General features: G+C 34.2%; 1 protein-coding gene across 2 annotated transcripts in view; it reads right to left on the reverse strand.

The window, feature by feature from the left end:
* Positions 1-17462, reverse strand: part of dscamb (Down syndrome cell adhesion molecule b) — a 142970-nt gene that overhangs the window by 25202 nt on the left and 100306 nt on the right. For both annotated transcript variants that reach the window (XM_026282856.1, XM_026282857.1), the window contains exons 9-16: positions 15847-16125; positions 15500-15619; positions 13011-13190; positions 5267-5463; positions 1351-1447; positions 1119-1247; positions 582-749; positions 384-454 (exon numbers count right to left, since the gene is read on the reverse strand). In XM_026282856.1, the coding sequence (XP_026138641.1) occupies positions 384-454; positions 582-749; positions 1119-1247; positions 1351-1447; positions 5267-5463; positions 13011-13190; positions 15500-15619; positions 15847-16125 (1241 nt within the window). The remainder of the gene's footprint in view (positions 1-383; positions 455-581; positions 750-1118; positions 1248-1350; positions 1448-5266; positions 5464-13010; positions 13191-15499; positions 15620-15846; positions 16126-17462) is intronic.

Below are 17462 nucleotides of genomic sequence, written 5' to 3' on the forward strand. Positions count from 1 at the left end.
TTTTAATAACTCAAAAACCACAGGTTAATTAACACACAACAGAGGTAGACAATGACAATATTTTATATTTTATTGTATTATTATTATTATTATTATTATTATTATTATTTGTATTAATGAAGAACACACGTAAAAGCTTTAACAAAATATGATCTTCACATTTTTGCTTTTTGGCCCTCCAGAATGCTGCCTTGATAAATGTATACCTCCACTGTCACCTCAGTGTTTATGTTTTAAAGAGGGGGTAGTCATTTTCTATGATAATTCTCATTAAGCCACTACTGTTGACATAGCTTAAACCCAAAATATTCCTCAGAAATATAGCATGATTTAGCCAGCACAAACTCTAATTTTGCATAGGATTCTATAGCAGCACAAGTTACCTTCCATGTGACTTTGATGCTTTGGGATGAGATTGCTTCCAGCTGCACTTCTTGAGGAGGGCCATCAGGTGCTGGACAGAGAAAATAATGGACTTAACCACTAGGTGGCGGCACAGATAATAAAATGTCTGATTCTACAGAGAACTATAGCTAAAGCTCACAAAGGCTCACGCCATTTTCAGTTGTGGGAATACTCACGTGCTTCATCCGTGGTGATGGTCAGCTCATTGCTTGGTCTGCTTTCGCCGATCTGGTTTTTGGCGAACATGCGGATGTTGTAGGTGGAAGCAGGGTGGAGTTCAATGATGGTGGCCTGATTCAGCTGAGGGGAGACGTCTTTGGTCATTTGAGATGAGGCCCATGGAGCTTAAAGAAATACAGAGTGACACAGGAGTCTATGTTATTAGTCATTAATATGTCATTTTATCATAGTTTAAAGGAAGTAATTGTATTAACAGATAAACCACTTCAAGTTTCCAATCAACATAATGATCAAGGTCCATTCTATGAATGACTGATACATGGACAGTTGAACAATGGTCATTCAGTCTGATTATATATATACATCTTTTTCATAAAAAGACAAAAAAAAGAAACAGATTGTTCCGGTCCAAGATGCTGATTGCCTGATAAGTAATACCTTCTATAATATATATGGCTGCATAACAACACCTATATATTACTTTCAAAAATATAAGTAATAACAAAAGATTGAAAAAAAAAAAACCCTCATACATGATTTGTTTTTATAGTTGATGTCATATCCTGTAATGGGGCTGTTGCCATCAAAGCCCATGGTCCAGCGAAGTGCGATGGTTCGGTCCTTTACCTCTCTGATCTCCACCTCGGGAGGGTCCGGGCGATCTTCAGAAAAATGTTGGTGGAGATTAGACAAATGAAAATACTTTTTCATTAAAAATGAGATAAAAGAAGAATATAATTTATTGCATTTTAAATTCAACTTTACCTTGTACTATCAACTGAATGATTCCTTTATCTTCACCGTAAGAGTTGATGGCAATGCACGAGAAAAAGCCAGAGTCTTCTCTGACGGTATGCAAGATCTGTAAAAATACAAAAGTACAAATATGATCATTTGACTAGTACATAAAGGCATTTTGGTAACACTTACAGAATATTGCATATTGCTCTGGGAGTTTTGCTGTTCGTGGATAAGAATTGTTTGGAACTAATTTCATCATTTCATTTGGATGTTTCTGAATCAGGTATAGTTTTTTGAACAATTGATTGTGCTAATGATTATATTTATTAGTGTACACATAACTCCAGTAAGACCCTCAGCAGACACTGTAAAGTACTGTTCTGCAAAAACATCTATCTTCATTTATAAACAATAGTTAGGAGTCGAGAGAAAAAAAAAAACATTTTCCACAATTTTATAAAGATTTTACTAATTCCCATGACTTTTCATGTTTTTAAGAACACCAAATCATATTTTCCTTATTATTTCCTCAGATTTTTCCTCAGAATAGGTAACACATACACACAACAAATCTATGAAGGCTTGTTCCATATCATGGTCAGAAAAAGTAAATGTGGCACAAGTATAACTATCCACCTGCATGCTATTCTGTCCATAGTATCCCAGATTATATGCTTGATTTCTCATGAATTTGCAGAAACAAATATGAAATAAAAAATAAATTCTGCACACTTATAAATGTGTTTTAATGTCTGATTTGTATGATCTTTGAACAATATCAGACTTTAATTGCAAAATATTGAAAGTGTACCTGAAGTATACTTGCAATGGTATAACTATGGCATAATAAAACATACTAAGTATATCCTTAACTGAACTTCAGCACTGCTTCTGCACAATTAAAGTCCATTAAGTACAACATTTGTGGTTCCAATTGAGCAGATTTGAAGTATGCCAGTTTAGTTTACAAAAAGTACAATTGCAGGACATTTTAATTAAGTACATAAATATAAAACTTGTATTTGCATTACACTTAGCATGAAATAAATGTATTTCAAATACATTTAAGTATATTTATTTTCCCTAGGGTAGCATGATTTCTGAGTAATCTTTTGTGCAATGTTAAACAAAACAGTTGCACAGATCTGCAAAACTTTGAATAATATTTCACGAGTTCACATTTACTTATAATTAAATATAAGTTAAGCGTATTTGGCGTGCTGTCCGTCGAGAGAGCTCCGAGCCCGGCAAGAATACATTTGAAAAGAAAATACAAGTTTAATCCTGTTTCATTTCATGTTACTTGCTGTTTCTCTGTAATTATTTGTGAAATTTACCAGCAACTTCTGAGTGAAAATTGTTTCAAAGTAAATCCTACAAAAATGTTCTATTGGTATATTGGTACTATATAATTTTTCTGTTGATATATTGGTACTATATCCCACAATGCAATGCGTTTGACAGGACCTTCCACTTCTGGTATTAGAATTAACTGGTCATAAAATCTTCCTGGATATTTATATAAATCTTTTCTTTTTTTGACTCTTACACTTATTTGACTGGACTCCCAATTATCTTTGATTAAAAATAAGAGTATTTATTTTGAGATAAATTGTATAGTTGAGTTAAACAAACAAACAAAAAATCATATACAGCATTTAAATGTACAACATATAAAACAAACAGATCATGTGAACAATGCTTCAACCTAAATTTGAATAGATTATCATTGCACATTAAATAGTTCATAAAAAAAAAAAAAACCCAAAGTAAACATTATTGGTAACACTTTAGAATACTGTTTCTTACTTACTACATAACTAATAAGGAATTATTGAAGAACTAACAGGTGATTATTCATTAACACTTAACTCACTACTGTTAACTACTAAGAAAGATGTGTTAACTAATCAGTATGTAATATAATTTTATGATTGTGTTAAGTAACAGTTAACTAATCAGTAATTAATATATTCTGTGAAACCTCCTGAAGAACTACTATTAATTATATACTAGTTAAGGTTCAAGAAAAATAACTATGAAGTAACTACTAATGAACAGTTTTACGCAAATAATCACTATAATAATCAGGCTGTGGCCCACAAATCAAGTACTGGAGTAAAAGTACAGATACCCCAATTAAATATTACTCCAGTAAAAATAAAAAGTAGGCCTATTCATTTTCAAAATTACTTGAGTAAAAGGACAAGTACAAAGTACTACTACGGTAGCAACTTTGTTACAGCCCACTTATTAGCTTATAATGGAAATGAAATATGGATTTTGTTTGCTTCTAAATGTTTAACTTTTGATTATGAAATGTTTGTTAAATTAGTTAGAATGTGGGCAGTATACATGTTAAAATGTAATACAATATGCTGTATTAAGAAATGTTCTCATCTGAAATAACCAAGATTTCAGTCAAAATGATGTAGTTTATTATTATTTACTAATAGGTTAAATTTAGAATTCTGTTTCAGGTTCTAAGTAAATCCTGCAAAATTATCTGATAATTCTTTATTAGTTACTATTGGGTTCCCTATGTTTTCACTTTAGAATACTGTTTCAGGTTCTAAGTAATTCCTGCAGAATTAGCTAATAATTCTTTATTAATTACTACTGGGTTCTCAACATTTTCACTTTAGAATAGGCCTAATGTTTCAGGTTCAAAATAAGTCCTGCAGAATTATTTGTTCATTAATTATTAATTACTAATGGGTTCCCTATGTTTTCACTTTAGCATACTGTTTCAGATTCTAAGTAATTCTTCAGGAATTATCTGATAATTCTTTATTAATTACTAATGGTAACCCAACATTTTCACTTTAGAACAGGCCTAATGTTTCAGGTTCAAAATAAGTCCTGCAGAATTATTTGTTCATTAATTATTAATTACTAATGGGTTGCCCATGTTTTCACTTTAGAATACTGTTTCAGATTCTAAGTAATTATTCAGGAATTATCTGATAATGATTTATTAATTACTAATGGGTTCCCAATATTTTCACTTTATAATAGGCCTAATGTTTCAGGTTAAAAATAAGTCCTGCAGAATTATTTTATAATTCTTTATTAATTACAAATTGGATACCTGTATTATCACTTTTCCACAGGCTTTGCCTTACATAAAGAAATTTAATGAATGATAATTTATATAAAATTTAAAAACTAAGGTAAGTTATCGCAAGGTACTGGGGTCATGGTAGGGTTCCTATTGGAAGCTGATTTCTTACAATACACTCACAAAACAATTCACTACATAGGCAAAACCTCTATAAAATGTATTACATTTATTAATATTGCATTTTTATACTACTACTACTATTGCTAATAAAATTTATATGAAAGGGTCACAATTCAATGTAATTGTTTAAAACTGTTCATTAGTAGTTACTTGATAGTTATTTTTCTTGAATCTTAACTAGTAGATAATTAATAGTAGTTCTTCAGGAGGTATGACAGAATACATTAGTTATTGATTAGCTAACTGTTACTTAACATAGTCATAAAATTATATTACATACTGATTAGTTAACACATCTTTCTTAGTAGTTAACAGTAGTGAGTTAAGTGTTAATGAATAATCACCTGTTAGTTCTTCAATAATTCCTTATTAGTTATGTAGTAAGTAAGAAACAGTATTCTAAAGTGTTACCACATTATTTAATGTGTAGCATATAAGTCCCCAATGAATAAACTTTTCTTGGCATGTATTTTTGTCTTATTGAATACCACTTGAAAATCTGTCACATTACCATAAAATAAATGAGGTGTGTTTTGTGTTGACAATAAGGACAAATATAAGTTTGTGCAAACGGTGGATGTTTTTTGACAGGAGATGATGTCGGTCACTGACAGCTAGTCCAGGCCGACCCTGAATATGTGTCTTGGAAATGAGGCGTGTGATTGCATTCTCAGTGTAGATGGTGTCTTTGCTCACCTGCAGGGTGGATATGACCTCATCTCCCACTTCCTTCACAGTAACCACATAGCGGCTCATGTCTGGGTTGATGATATGAGACTCCTTCTCCCAGCGAACCTTGATGGGCTTTTCGCCGTGAGCAGTGCAGCTCATCTCAGTCATGTGACCCTGTTCTGCTCGCGTGGTGTTGGGGTAAGATGTGATCATGGCGGGAACTGAAGACAAGGACAAACAGAGAAAGACACGTTGTGATGATGGATAAATAATATTTGACGTCAGTGTCGACTCAGCCAAATATTTTCACATACTCAGCACAGAAAAACTCTACATCCATCATAAAACATTATTCTCATTACATAATAAACCAATCCATCCATCCATCCATCAATGTTTTGTTGTATATTGTATACAATATATTATATACACAGTATTTTCATAATATATTCACTAAGAACCAAACGAATGTATTAATGAAATCAGTCAATAGGGTCAAACACAGTAAATAGGGTCATAGTAGAGTAAGATGTCAACATATAGATCTGGAGCACACACTCTTAAAATGTCTGGACCTGTGAAACCCTTGTGGACAACTGATTTGGTGATCAAAAATGTGATTCTAATGGAGCCGCTATCAAATGAAGTAATTGAGCTGAAAGAAAGCAAACTGAGCTGTTCACTAGCGAGAAGTTCACAGAGCAAGTGCAGACATGAAAAGAGAGGCGAGACCATGCTCAGGCCTGTCTGAAACCTTGTTACCCTCAAGCAGTGTGAGGGATCTGTCTCTCTCTCTCTTTCCTGGCAGACAGGCTATGATTAAATGATGTGCACACTTTGATTATTCATATAGATTCTTCTGCTTGTTTCGGTCAGCAATACTTGCGAATACTAGTGAAGCAGGAATGTGAAAGCCCCCAAATCATCATACACTAGGACTGGGCTCTGTGATCCAACAGTTTAATATCTTGTGATGGTAATTTTGTATCAGTTGGATATCAGGACCTCTTTTTATTAGTTATACTTTATGTAGAAATGTGAAAATATACAAAGAGACGTGTGTGTGTGTGTGTGTGTGTGTGTGTGTGTGTGTGTGTGTGTGTGTGTGTGTATTTAGGTACTTATTTTACTTTTTATGGCAATTGTATTTATTTATTTAACTTTTTTGTACATTTTGCATAATCATTCCTTTGATTTACATTTTTGCAAGAAAAAAAAACAAACAAACAAAAAAAACTTGTGTTTATTTGTAAATTTTAAAGATTCAAACCAATCAGAATTTGAAATCAGAATTGTCTGACTTATAATTATATTTGTATTGTTTTTTTTTTTTAAGTCTTTGATTTTTTTTGATAAATTCCAATTAAAAAGAATAAATAATCAAATGAGATAATACATTTACACATTTATTATTATTTTCCAAAAACATGCATTTACCGAAGAGGGTTGCAAGCCCCTTAGTTGATAAATATTTATTGTACCCATGAGAATTTGAGTTAATATTTGAAGAATTTAAAGAAACATTTGCACGTTATTGGTTCTTTTTATGTTAGTTTATGGTCACATGACATGCAAGTGAACAGACGGAATATTTAAGTAAATGTTTTATTTTTTATTATTTATATATAGACCTACAGCAATATAGTCCAAGTGATTGTATTATATTAGTTTCAACTCTAATCATAAAATGAACAACATCATACATACACATTTAATTCAATTATTACACTACACTGTATCACTATTTTAGATTTAATTCAATAAATTGGGCAGCCACTTTTATTTTAATTTTACATTTGATTTAATTATTCACTTTTTATCAACTCATAGACCTCCTGCAGTCCTTTCACAGACACCCAACTGAGTATTCTTTGGGTGAATTTGCAGCAGAAATATTGAGATGTTGACTGTAATAAGTAGTCATACTGTGATATGGGATTTCGTTCAGTCCACCCACAGCATTAACTGTTGAAGAAAACAGGGAGGAAAAGCAAACTGGGCGCACACATGCAGTCTCTCGGTGCCTGGCCTCTTATTGCGGTGTGAAGTGGCGGAAGTTGACATGATGGAGAGTGTCAGAGTCAGGCCTGTGAACGTTTAACTCTCATCTCTTATTCACTCACAAGATCTCCGCAGCTGCACCATACGAGAGAACACTGCTTTATTTTGCATGACAACTATGAATTTTAAGTACGGCATATAAAAAAGAAGAAGAAGAAAGAAAATATCCCTCTGCCTTCCCTAAATGTTATTTCTCTTTAGTGTGTCTGATGTAGTGTTAAGTCTGCTATTAAATCAGCTTTTAAAATCAATTATTTGAAATAAAACTGAGATGGCGATGAATTGTGGCTCTTACAGAAGTATACAACAGCGCCTAACAATCTTGCTGGGTCTGTATTGTAAAGTTTATACACAGCTACATTATTACTAAAAATCAATTTCTCTGGAGACAGTTAAAAGCACCTTAACTTAAGGAATCTCACAGTCGCTGTTTTTTCACTATTGTGAATGGGGGAAAGTATCACAATATGGTGACAGTTCTTAGAAAAATTCTCCGTAGTGCACATCCAAAAGAGTGTGTATAATCTCAATTAAAGTCTTGCAGTCAGCAAGAGAGGGGCTTCAGGCAAGAGTGGCTCTAAATGGTATTCCCATAACAGCTTAGTTGATGTATATTTTTAATATCCAGCAATATCACAGGCTCCTGTAATAAAGAGAGAGAGAGAGAGGGGAGCGCTGATGGCGGCTATAACCACACATCAAACAGAATCTCCCTTTATTCATTTCAGCAACCATAGAACAGCACCTCACTATTATTAAACAAACCAGGGAAAGCCACAGGAGAGAGTTTGGTATTCACAACATGTGTGAGGAAATGTTGTCTTGCACAAGCAACATGGATGTGTTTTACAGCTTTTCTGTGAAACAAGACTTTACAGTTTTGAAAAGTGACATTATAATAAATATCTGTAAAATTCTTTAAAATGGTAAACACTTTGGTAAAGCAATGAGGTTAACTGTTGGACAGTTACAAAAGGTTTTTTCATACATAATTTAATGCTGATGTTTATATAAATATCCTTTCAATAATTTAGTGTTATCACATCATTTAGCCTACTCTAAAGAATAATGCTAGCAGTCATATAGGTCTCTATTTTTAGGGTATGCATTATTTGACAAAACAATATACACTGAGTGCATTAATACAGTTAATACATTAATACATGTCACAAATCACTTTGGATAAAAGCAGCCACTAAGTGCGAATAAATAAAGAAATACACATCTTATATCTCTATTTGAGCCTCTAATTTTAGCTCTCTCTATTATAAATCTATTCTTTAAAAAAACAAACAAACAAACAAAAATGAACACTAGCTTCTCTAATCTTTTTGTATTCTATATATTTGTTTTCTTTTAATTTATTATACAGTTAACAAAAGCAAAAAGGCCTCAAACACTAGCTTGTTTTATTCATTTTCTATTCTGTCTGTTTTCTTTTTATTTATTATATAATAAAAAAAAATAAAAAAACTTTCTACATATACTACGTTATATGCTATCTGAGACTTGTACATCATTGCTCTTTTTTGATTTTGATTGCTTCCATCGTCCTCAATTGCAAGTCGCTTTGGATAACAGCTTCTGCTAAATGACTAAATGTAATTGTAAATATATAAATAAATGTAATTTTTAGAAAAATAATTTATTGCTAATATTTCCATAATATATCCAAAGTTCTGTCATAAAACTTTAGATCACGCAATCAATATCATTCGGCGCAGCTGATTTGTTCCTTTTGTATCAGCAGCCAATGAGCTTGCTGCTCACCAATCAAATACTTGGCTAGTGTTTGCTATAGCAGTTGCAGTGTGCTTCAGAAGCCCTCCTCCTTCCCCAGCTCCAGCTGTATAGATCTGCTATAGGGTGATTCATGTATGTGAGGGGTATTTCATATACAGCATGTGACCATGGACCACAAAACAAGTCTTAATTTTAGTGTCAATTGTCTGAAATTGATATTTATGTACAGAACTGGGGAGTAATGATATACATGAAATGGCGTTACATACAAAATACGAGTAACTGTATTTTGTGATTACTTTGAATTTTAATGTAATTTCTTATAGGGCTGTGCAAAAAAAATCGAATGCGATTTTCATGCACATCTTATCAGTAAAGACGCTCCTGTAATTAGAAGTATATCCCCAGCACGTGCGTTCAGATCAGGGTTGCCAGGTTTTCACAACAAATCCTGCTCAGTTGTTTCTCAAAACAAGTCAAAAACTAGCCCAATCGCGCTTCCAGAAGGTTCCCCGATAAAAATTTGCTTCCCGGGGTTAAAATATACTTTTTTTTAGCATAGCAGCATTGGTAAAATTCGCATTTTAGGGGCTAAATATCACGTTATTTGTATTGGGGTCGCTCTGACCCACGGACATGAAAAACAACCACAGACTAGGCAACACCGGTTGGCATTTACTACACAGAGCCGTAATTCACTGACAATCTACACAACATCGATGTTAAAATCGCAGGCGATTCTTTGTCGATTTTGAAAACGATTTTGTGTTAGTTGTCGGTAGACTACGGCTCTGTGTAGTAACTGCCGCTCCACCTGAATCAGTGTTGCCAAGTCTTTGGTTGTTTTTCATGTCCGTGGTTTGAAGCAACCCCAATAGCAACAAAGTGATATTTAACCCCTTAAATGCGAATTTTACCAAGGCAACCCTGCTAAAAAACTTATATTTTAATCCCGGGAAACAATTTTTATCGGGGAACCTCCCGGAAGCGCGATTGGGCTAGTTTTGGACCAGGTTTAAGAAGCAACTGGGCAGGATTTGTTGTGAAAACCTGGCAACCCTGATCTGAACGCACGTGCTGGGGATATACTTCTAGTTACAGGAGCGTCTTTACTGATGAGATGTGCATGAAAATCACATTTGATTTTTTTGCACAGCCCTAATTTCTTAATTTAATATTTAAGTAAAAAGTTTGGGTATTTTAACCAATAAAGCAACTAATTCTCAGTTAAAATAAAAAAACTGCATGCAGCACCCTGTTCTTTTAGCAACTTGTAGGGATACATGCTTATCATCATGACACAAATTATCATTAAAACAATAACTTGGGAGAACTGTGCCAGCTGTTTTTGGCTACTTTTATTATGTTAATTGTTTTGAAGCTTGGAATGCAGCATGAAACAGTATGGAATCCCATTCATTGTATTCAAATAGAATTTATATTGATTTGGTTTAAATTTATATTTGATTTGAACAACAACATTTTTTGTTGTTGATAAAATAAAACATCTAAATTTATGACTCGTAGATGTCACTTTTATTTAGAGCTGGAAAGCATAAAAACATCAAGTTAATATGTTCCTTTGTGTTACATAGCTTAAGTATTTCAAAGTATTTTAAAGCATTTAGATAAGTTCCTAAACTGGAGTAATCTAACAAAATACATTACTGATTACTTGTAATCTGTAGTGAAATACATTTTAAAAGTAACCTTCCCAGCCTTTGTTTATATCATCACCTATAAATAATTTTTCCAATGATGTATGGTTTGTTAGGAAAGGACAATATTTGGCCGAGATACAACTATTTGAAAATCTGGAATCTGAGGTTACAAAAAAACTATAATAGGCATAAAAGAAAAATCTATAATTTTGACCCACACAATGTATTGTTGGTTAATGCTACAAATATAACTGTGCTACTTAAGACTGGTTTTGTGGTCCAGGGTCACATATGTTATATATGCAGCAGCAGTATTTCTTACATGCTCACAGCAGCATGTTGTGGCTGTATTGGCAGTAGCAAGTCTCAGTACTTGCTCTGCCGCAGCAGCAGCGTAGCAGATCTATTCCACCAAGACCAAAAACATTAACATTGTCATGGACATTACCTTGCTATAGCTTCAGAGAGTTGTCAAAACAGAACTCATTTTCATGATAACCGTTTACTGTTAAAAAATCAGGTTACAGGGTTACTCTCTATTGACAAACATAACATTAATTTGCTACTAAAAAAAATGTCAGCTACTTTCTTGAAAGAAAAGCATCCCATTTAAACAAGAAAGTAATCAAGACAAGCATGCAAATAATATTTATCTCTCCTTCTAGACACACACACACGCGCACACAAACAAAAGATGAGTCAGAGCGTGACACATATGTAGCCTTTAATGGTCTTTCTTATGAGTTCAATGAAGCTTGTAAGTGGAGTTCAGAGGTGCACATGGGTTAAAAAGCATGAAAGATGATTGTCTGATGGAGATTCAGAGACCCATTATAGTGGCGGAGCTGTCAATGATCTTGGAGCCACAAAAAGGTTAATATTAATATTTTTATACAGTGAGTAAAACTGTAAAAACTACAAAACTGTTATCACACATTCGCATTCTTTCAGTTTGCACACAGCAACTGAGCCTTAAAATATTATTGGTTTATTTGGACCAATATTTATGGCTGGGTGTGAATGAACTATGATAACTCCATTTGTGTTTTCCACTTTGATGGCCATGTTGAATATGATTAGTGTGTATGGTGTATCATGCTGGATGAATACAGAGGCTGTGGCAGCAACTCTAGGTGTATATAATCCATTTCAGCCCTCATTTCATCACCAGTACAGGGGCACCCTGGGAAACTAGGCCACCTCGTCACATTGCCACGCCTGAGCGGGCCATCTACCCCCTTCTCTCTCATAGACACACATACTCATTGCCTTCTCTGTGCAGGCCAATGGAGTGAAGTATATTCTCTGGATTGGGAGGGGCAGCACGAATGTGTGTGTGTGTGTGTTTGGTGGAGTGCAGTAGGCTGCCATGCTGAAGCAATTCCCCCTTTTTCTTGCACAATTGGTCACAGTCTGAGCATGTTCTCTGATACTGAAGGCGAGGGAGTGCCACCAGACCCACACAAGGAGAAAGATGATGATATAAATGAAAACAAAAAGCAAAACACCTTTTCTATCAAGCTTAATGACAATTAATTGAACATCAAGTCTGTCTATATTTTTTAATCCCACACTGCAAAAAAATAAACCATCTGATAAATAAAATAACCATCTGATTCACTTACTCACACTTGTCTCACTTGAGTAATATTTGCAAAATGTTAATACTTCTGACTGAATTTTTATGTATACTTTTTAGGAGTGTTATATATTTTCACATTAAAAAACAAGAAAGAAAGAAACTGAGAGAAATTATATTTACCTGAAGATTGAAATCCATCTAAATACTGTATGGACCAGGGGAATATTAAAATATGTTATAAAAAATACAGTCTTTATAAAATGTACAATTTTCAGTTGTTAATTTTTGCTGATCTGAATGGGTAGTGATGTTTAGACAAAAGGAAAGTGGCATAATGTGAATAGGCTACTGGTAGCACTGCTCTGTTGGTTTGTCTTCTTCTCATGCCAGAGTGGGCAAAAATGCTGTTTAGTGGGTTTAATGGAGGGGATGTAAGTCTCTGCCTGCTCAACAAATAAACAGTTCACCAAGGAGCACAGTACCGTATACACAGCAGTCAACAGGGCAGAAGACCCTCGGGCCCAGACACACACTCAGTCACATACGCATCACACACACTCCTTAGATAAAATGGCAAAGACCAAAAAAAAATAAATATATATATATTTATTCTCATGTCTATTAATAGCAATCTGATTGCATCACAATGAACATGGGTTATGTCACTCATACACACACACACACACACAAAATCATCACACTCCACTTGACAGGGTCTTACTTTTAACGGTGAGGTACATGCTCTTGCTGATATCGGCTCCCACGTCATTGCTGACCTTACACAGATAAAATCCAGCATCTTCCTCCAGGACGTGTTTTATGAGCAGAGAGCCCTTCTCCAGGAGCTGGATACGAGAGCCAGAATTCAAGGCAATGGGCTGGAACTGAGGTACGCCAGCACCTGAGACAGAAAACGGAAACAATCTAGGGTCTATATACAATACACTATATATTTAGAAACATTGTATATTTATATTTTTTTAATATGTAGACATTTATAATGGATATATAATGTTTAATTTAGTTTATTTAACAAATTTTACATTTGAAAAAGGCTACACTAAACCGTATTTCATTCTAGCATAACAAAACAAAAAGGACTGCTGCGTGAGGCAACGTGGCTGTGATATGTTTTACTGTAATCTTAAACATCTGACAATTCAATGGCATTACACCCTTTTTATGATCAATACCAATAATGTTGTGTTTACATCTGATGATTCGAAGATCTCTGAGGGGAATTGTTTTGTATCTGGTGTGTCATGTCTGGATTAGGATTAGATGACACTGTGGGATTCAGTTATATTAAATAAACCATAATACCACATGAGCAACTTAATCTGACAAAGCTACAGCCTGTCTCTGCAACAAAATAAAATAATCTTGACTGTCATAGGAAATGGGTACAGAATTTCAGGATATCCACCTTAGTTTGCAATGTAGAAATAAGTTATTTTCTGTGAATGTGGGAGACATCTGATTCATTAGCCCCTATAGGTGCAGTAAACCATAAAACTATTTGTGCTACTAACCAGTAAGTTTATAATCAGTGTATGGCAATAAATTGAAACAATAAATAGCAATAAATAGCAGTTTGCAATATCACACACTTTTTTGTATAGCTCAAAATAACCAAAAGCAGATGACACCAGAAGCCTTGCACATTTAGAAATGGAACTGCTCTTATGTAAAAAATAAGGTGGACGCTGTAGCTACTGAACATTTCTAGATGTTGGAATACTTTACCTGGTTATGAAGTGTTGAAAAACATATGTAACATGAACATTATAATTGAAACTCCATTTATTTTAGAAAGCAGATAGAAATTTATTTTCTGAATGTAGAAATTTGATTTCAAAGAATGCAACTTCGTTAGTTTAGAAAAAGCACTCCTTTAACCTCACTGCCTCTCTAACCTTATGGACTCCATCTGACCATCTTTTCCTTCATCCAAGCCCTGTTTAATGACACCCTCCCAATGTGCAGCCTGGTTTTTTGTTGAGTATATGGATTTCCATTTGTGAGCTTTCATCAACAATGTGTAGTGAGGGCTTCAAACACTCTATCCCCTTCAGGAGCAATCAAGGTCGAGTGAGTCACCTGCTCCTGCTCTAATCCAGTAATCCAGCTTCTTTGACCATGGCGTCAATGCAAACACACACTTGTGCCCAGCCCACCTGTCCAGATCACCCCTAAACCTGATTTAAGTTGTGTCCACATCAAATGTGTCTGCTGGATCCCCTTCATTAAATGGTCCTACCTTAGGTTAACTGGAACTTAAACAAAACCTTGCCAATAGTATAATTGCAGTGTTAGAACAGCTGTACTGTCTATCACTCAAACAGTAGCTGTTCTGTTTATATTTGTTCATATGCAGCTGTTATGTTCATACACAGTGCATAAATAATAACAATAATATTAACAGCTTGAAATAAACTACAAATATTTGAGAAAATCTGCTGAAATCTGCTGATTCCAATGCACAAAGCATTTTTTTCTCTCTGGATTTTGAGGGGGAATATTCTTAATTTCTATATAATTTCATATTGATTACAATATTTTGTATTTTTGCCCATAGACACTGGTAATGTACAGCAATAAATGATATACAATTACAGTGTCATTGCAAATACCGGCTTAACTTTTGAGTGGTTCCATACTGTAGCGGGGATTGGGTGATTGTACCTTTGCTGAACAATTATTTTTCTTACATTTTAGCAGTTGTAATGATAATGTTAATGTATAGTTTTTAGGAATGTTACATATTTTTACTGAAACAAACAAAAAAAAAAAAAAAAAAAAAACTGAGAAATTATTTTTGACTGAAGATTGAAATAATGCAGATTTACTGCACTGCACTGCACTAGTCCATCTACATACTGTACGCACCAGGGGAATATCAGAATATTGTTTTCATTATGGCCATATAGTGCCCTTGAAATCCTGGATAATTTAAACTAATTGTTGAACATTCCATCTGTAAAATAAAATTTTCTTTTAAAGGGACAGAGCACAAATAAAATAAAATAAATTCTGGTGTTCCCCAGGGCTTTGTCTTGGGCTGCTCACATGATGCAAAATGTAAAACACAAGAGATGATGGACAAATTTTATGGAGGAATCTTGTCAGACCCTGTCTCAAATAATTTTCACTGTAAGCAAGATACACAAGAAATAATATACAATAACATATTTGCAAATAACAGCATACCTTTTGAGTGGTTCCACACTATAGTGGGTATTGGGTTACCCTTTGCCGAACAATTCAGGATCACTGATTTCCCATATATGCCATCCTGGTCTCTTGGCTGTACCTCAAAATGTGGTGGAACTGAGCATAAAAATATGTTATTTTTAAAAACACGTATAATATAAAAGCACCATTGAAAATCTATGTGTTTAAAGACAGTTTAAAGAACAAAAACAAAAAAAAATATTTTCCTTTATTTTAAACATAACAGAAAATACGACATAAATTATTCAAAAATTAAATGGAATTATATGCCAAGAATTTTAATTCAAGCATTATAATAAGAATCGCTTATTTTTTTCTCAAACCTTTAACGATGAGCTGTATGCTATGCTCGACAGCAGCCGCCTCATTCCGGGCAATACAAGTGTAACTGCCATTATGAATTTCCGACAGATTCGAAATGCGCAATGAGCTGGTAAAGTCTATGTTGTCTATGGTGACACCCAGGCTGGCATTGATTGGTCGTCCATCTTTGTGCCAGGTTATAGACATAGGCAGGTCGCCGGATATGACCACGCAGGGGATGAAGACACGCTGACCGATTGAAGCGCTCTGAGAGTCAGAGTGTTGGATCAGAGGGGGCACTGAGAGAGAGATGGAGTAGTAAGAGAGATGCACCACCGGAATAAATAACAAACAAAGCAAACAATGCAATTATATTTTTTAAATGTTAACATATTATTGCACAGCAAAAGTTTGATTTAGATTATGGCTATAACAGTACGTTTATGTCCCGTCTCCTTATATATCAAATACATAGTAAGATTCATATAACCAATGTGGTGCAACTTTTATGAAGAAACGCTAAATGTAAAATGAGCATTTGGTGTGTTCTAAGCATTTGTGACAAACAGCTCAGAACACACACAATATGGGCTGGTGGACAGAACATATGTGATCACACATGTACAATTATCTGTGATTTGCAATAATAAGGCTCCAGTCGGCCTTCATAACAAGTCATTACAGCTCAGAATCTAGAGATTTCATAGAGGAGGAGGCATAATGTGAACTAATGAACGAGAAACAGGGCAAAGAAAGACAAAATAAAGAAGGTCTTTCATCTCTCAGTATATTCGGCATAATTTGTTCCCCGGGGACTTTGCAAGCATGGTGCTAGTCAGCCTGTCGCATTTGAGAATCAATGAGTTAAAATAACATTGAAATAAAGCAGCACTTCAGTGCTTATTTAATTCACAACAAAATGGGGATAATGGACTCAAGGGAATCCCTTCGCACGCTTCAGAATTTTATGCATGAATGGAGCAAATTAGCTAACTCAATCACATCAGGGTTTTTTTTTTTTTTTTTCCGGTCTTTATGACTTTGAAGTCACAAAAACAGATGTTTGCTTGGTTATTGCATAACATCGGTATCAAATATTTGCAGTTTAACTAGTATCTATTTTAACTTAACTTAACAATATAAGTATTTTTTCTAGTTGGTGCTCTAACTGCTTTGAGGTAAAGCTTTTCATGTTGGAATTACCATAACTAAGAGATCCTGTAAAAACCATTAGCATCTTTGTAAAACTTTCTAATTGGGTAATTGGTAAGTGACATGAAATTCTTTATACATGCATTTGATAAATGCACTCATATAGATTACATTGAATATTTGTTATTTTCCTCTCATAGCCAAATGAAAGAAAATGATATATATGCAATTATATAAAATATAATATATATATTAGGGGTGTAACGGTTCACAAAATTCACGGTTCGGTACGTTTTAGATACAGCAAAATGTAAAAACATCTCAACTTTTCAGAATGCCGCAAGCGCACCGCAGGTCATGTGACAAGAACTAACCAATCAGCTTCATCCTTTCCCGTAACAACGTTGAAAGCTCAGCCAAGATGAAGGAACAGCTGATCATAATTGTATATGGATTGCAATTTGGAAATAAATTTAGTAGCAGA

Source organism: Carassius auratus, chromosome 15 (genome assembly GCF_003368295.1).
Source record: "Carassius auratus strain Wakin chromosome 15, ASM336829v1, whole genome shotgun sequence".
Taxonomy (NCBI): domain Eukaryota; kingdom Metazoa; phylum Chordata; class Actinopteri; order Cypriniformes; family Cyprinidae; genus Carassius; species Carassius auratus.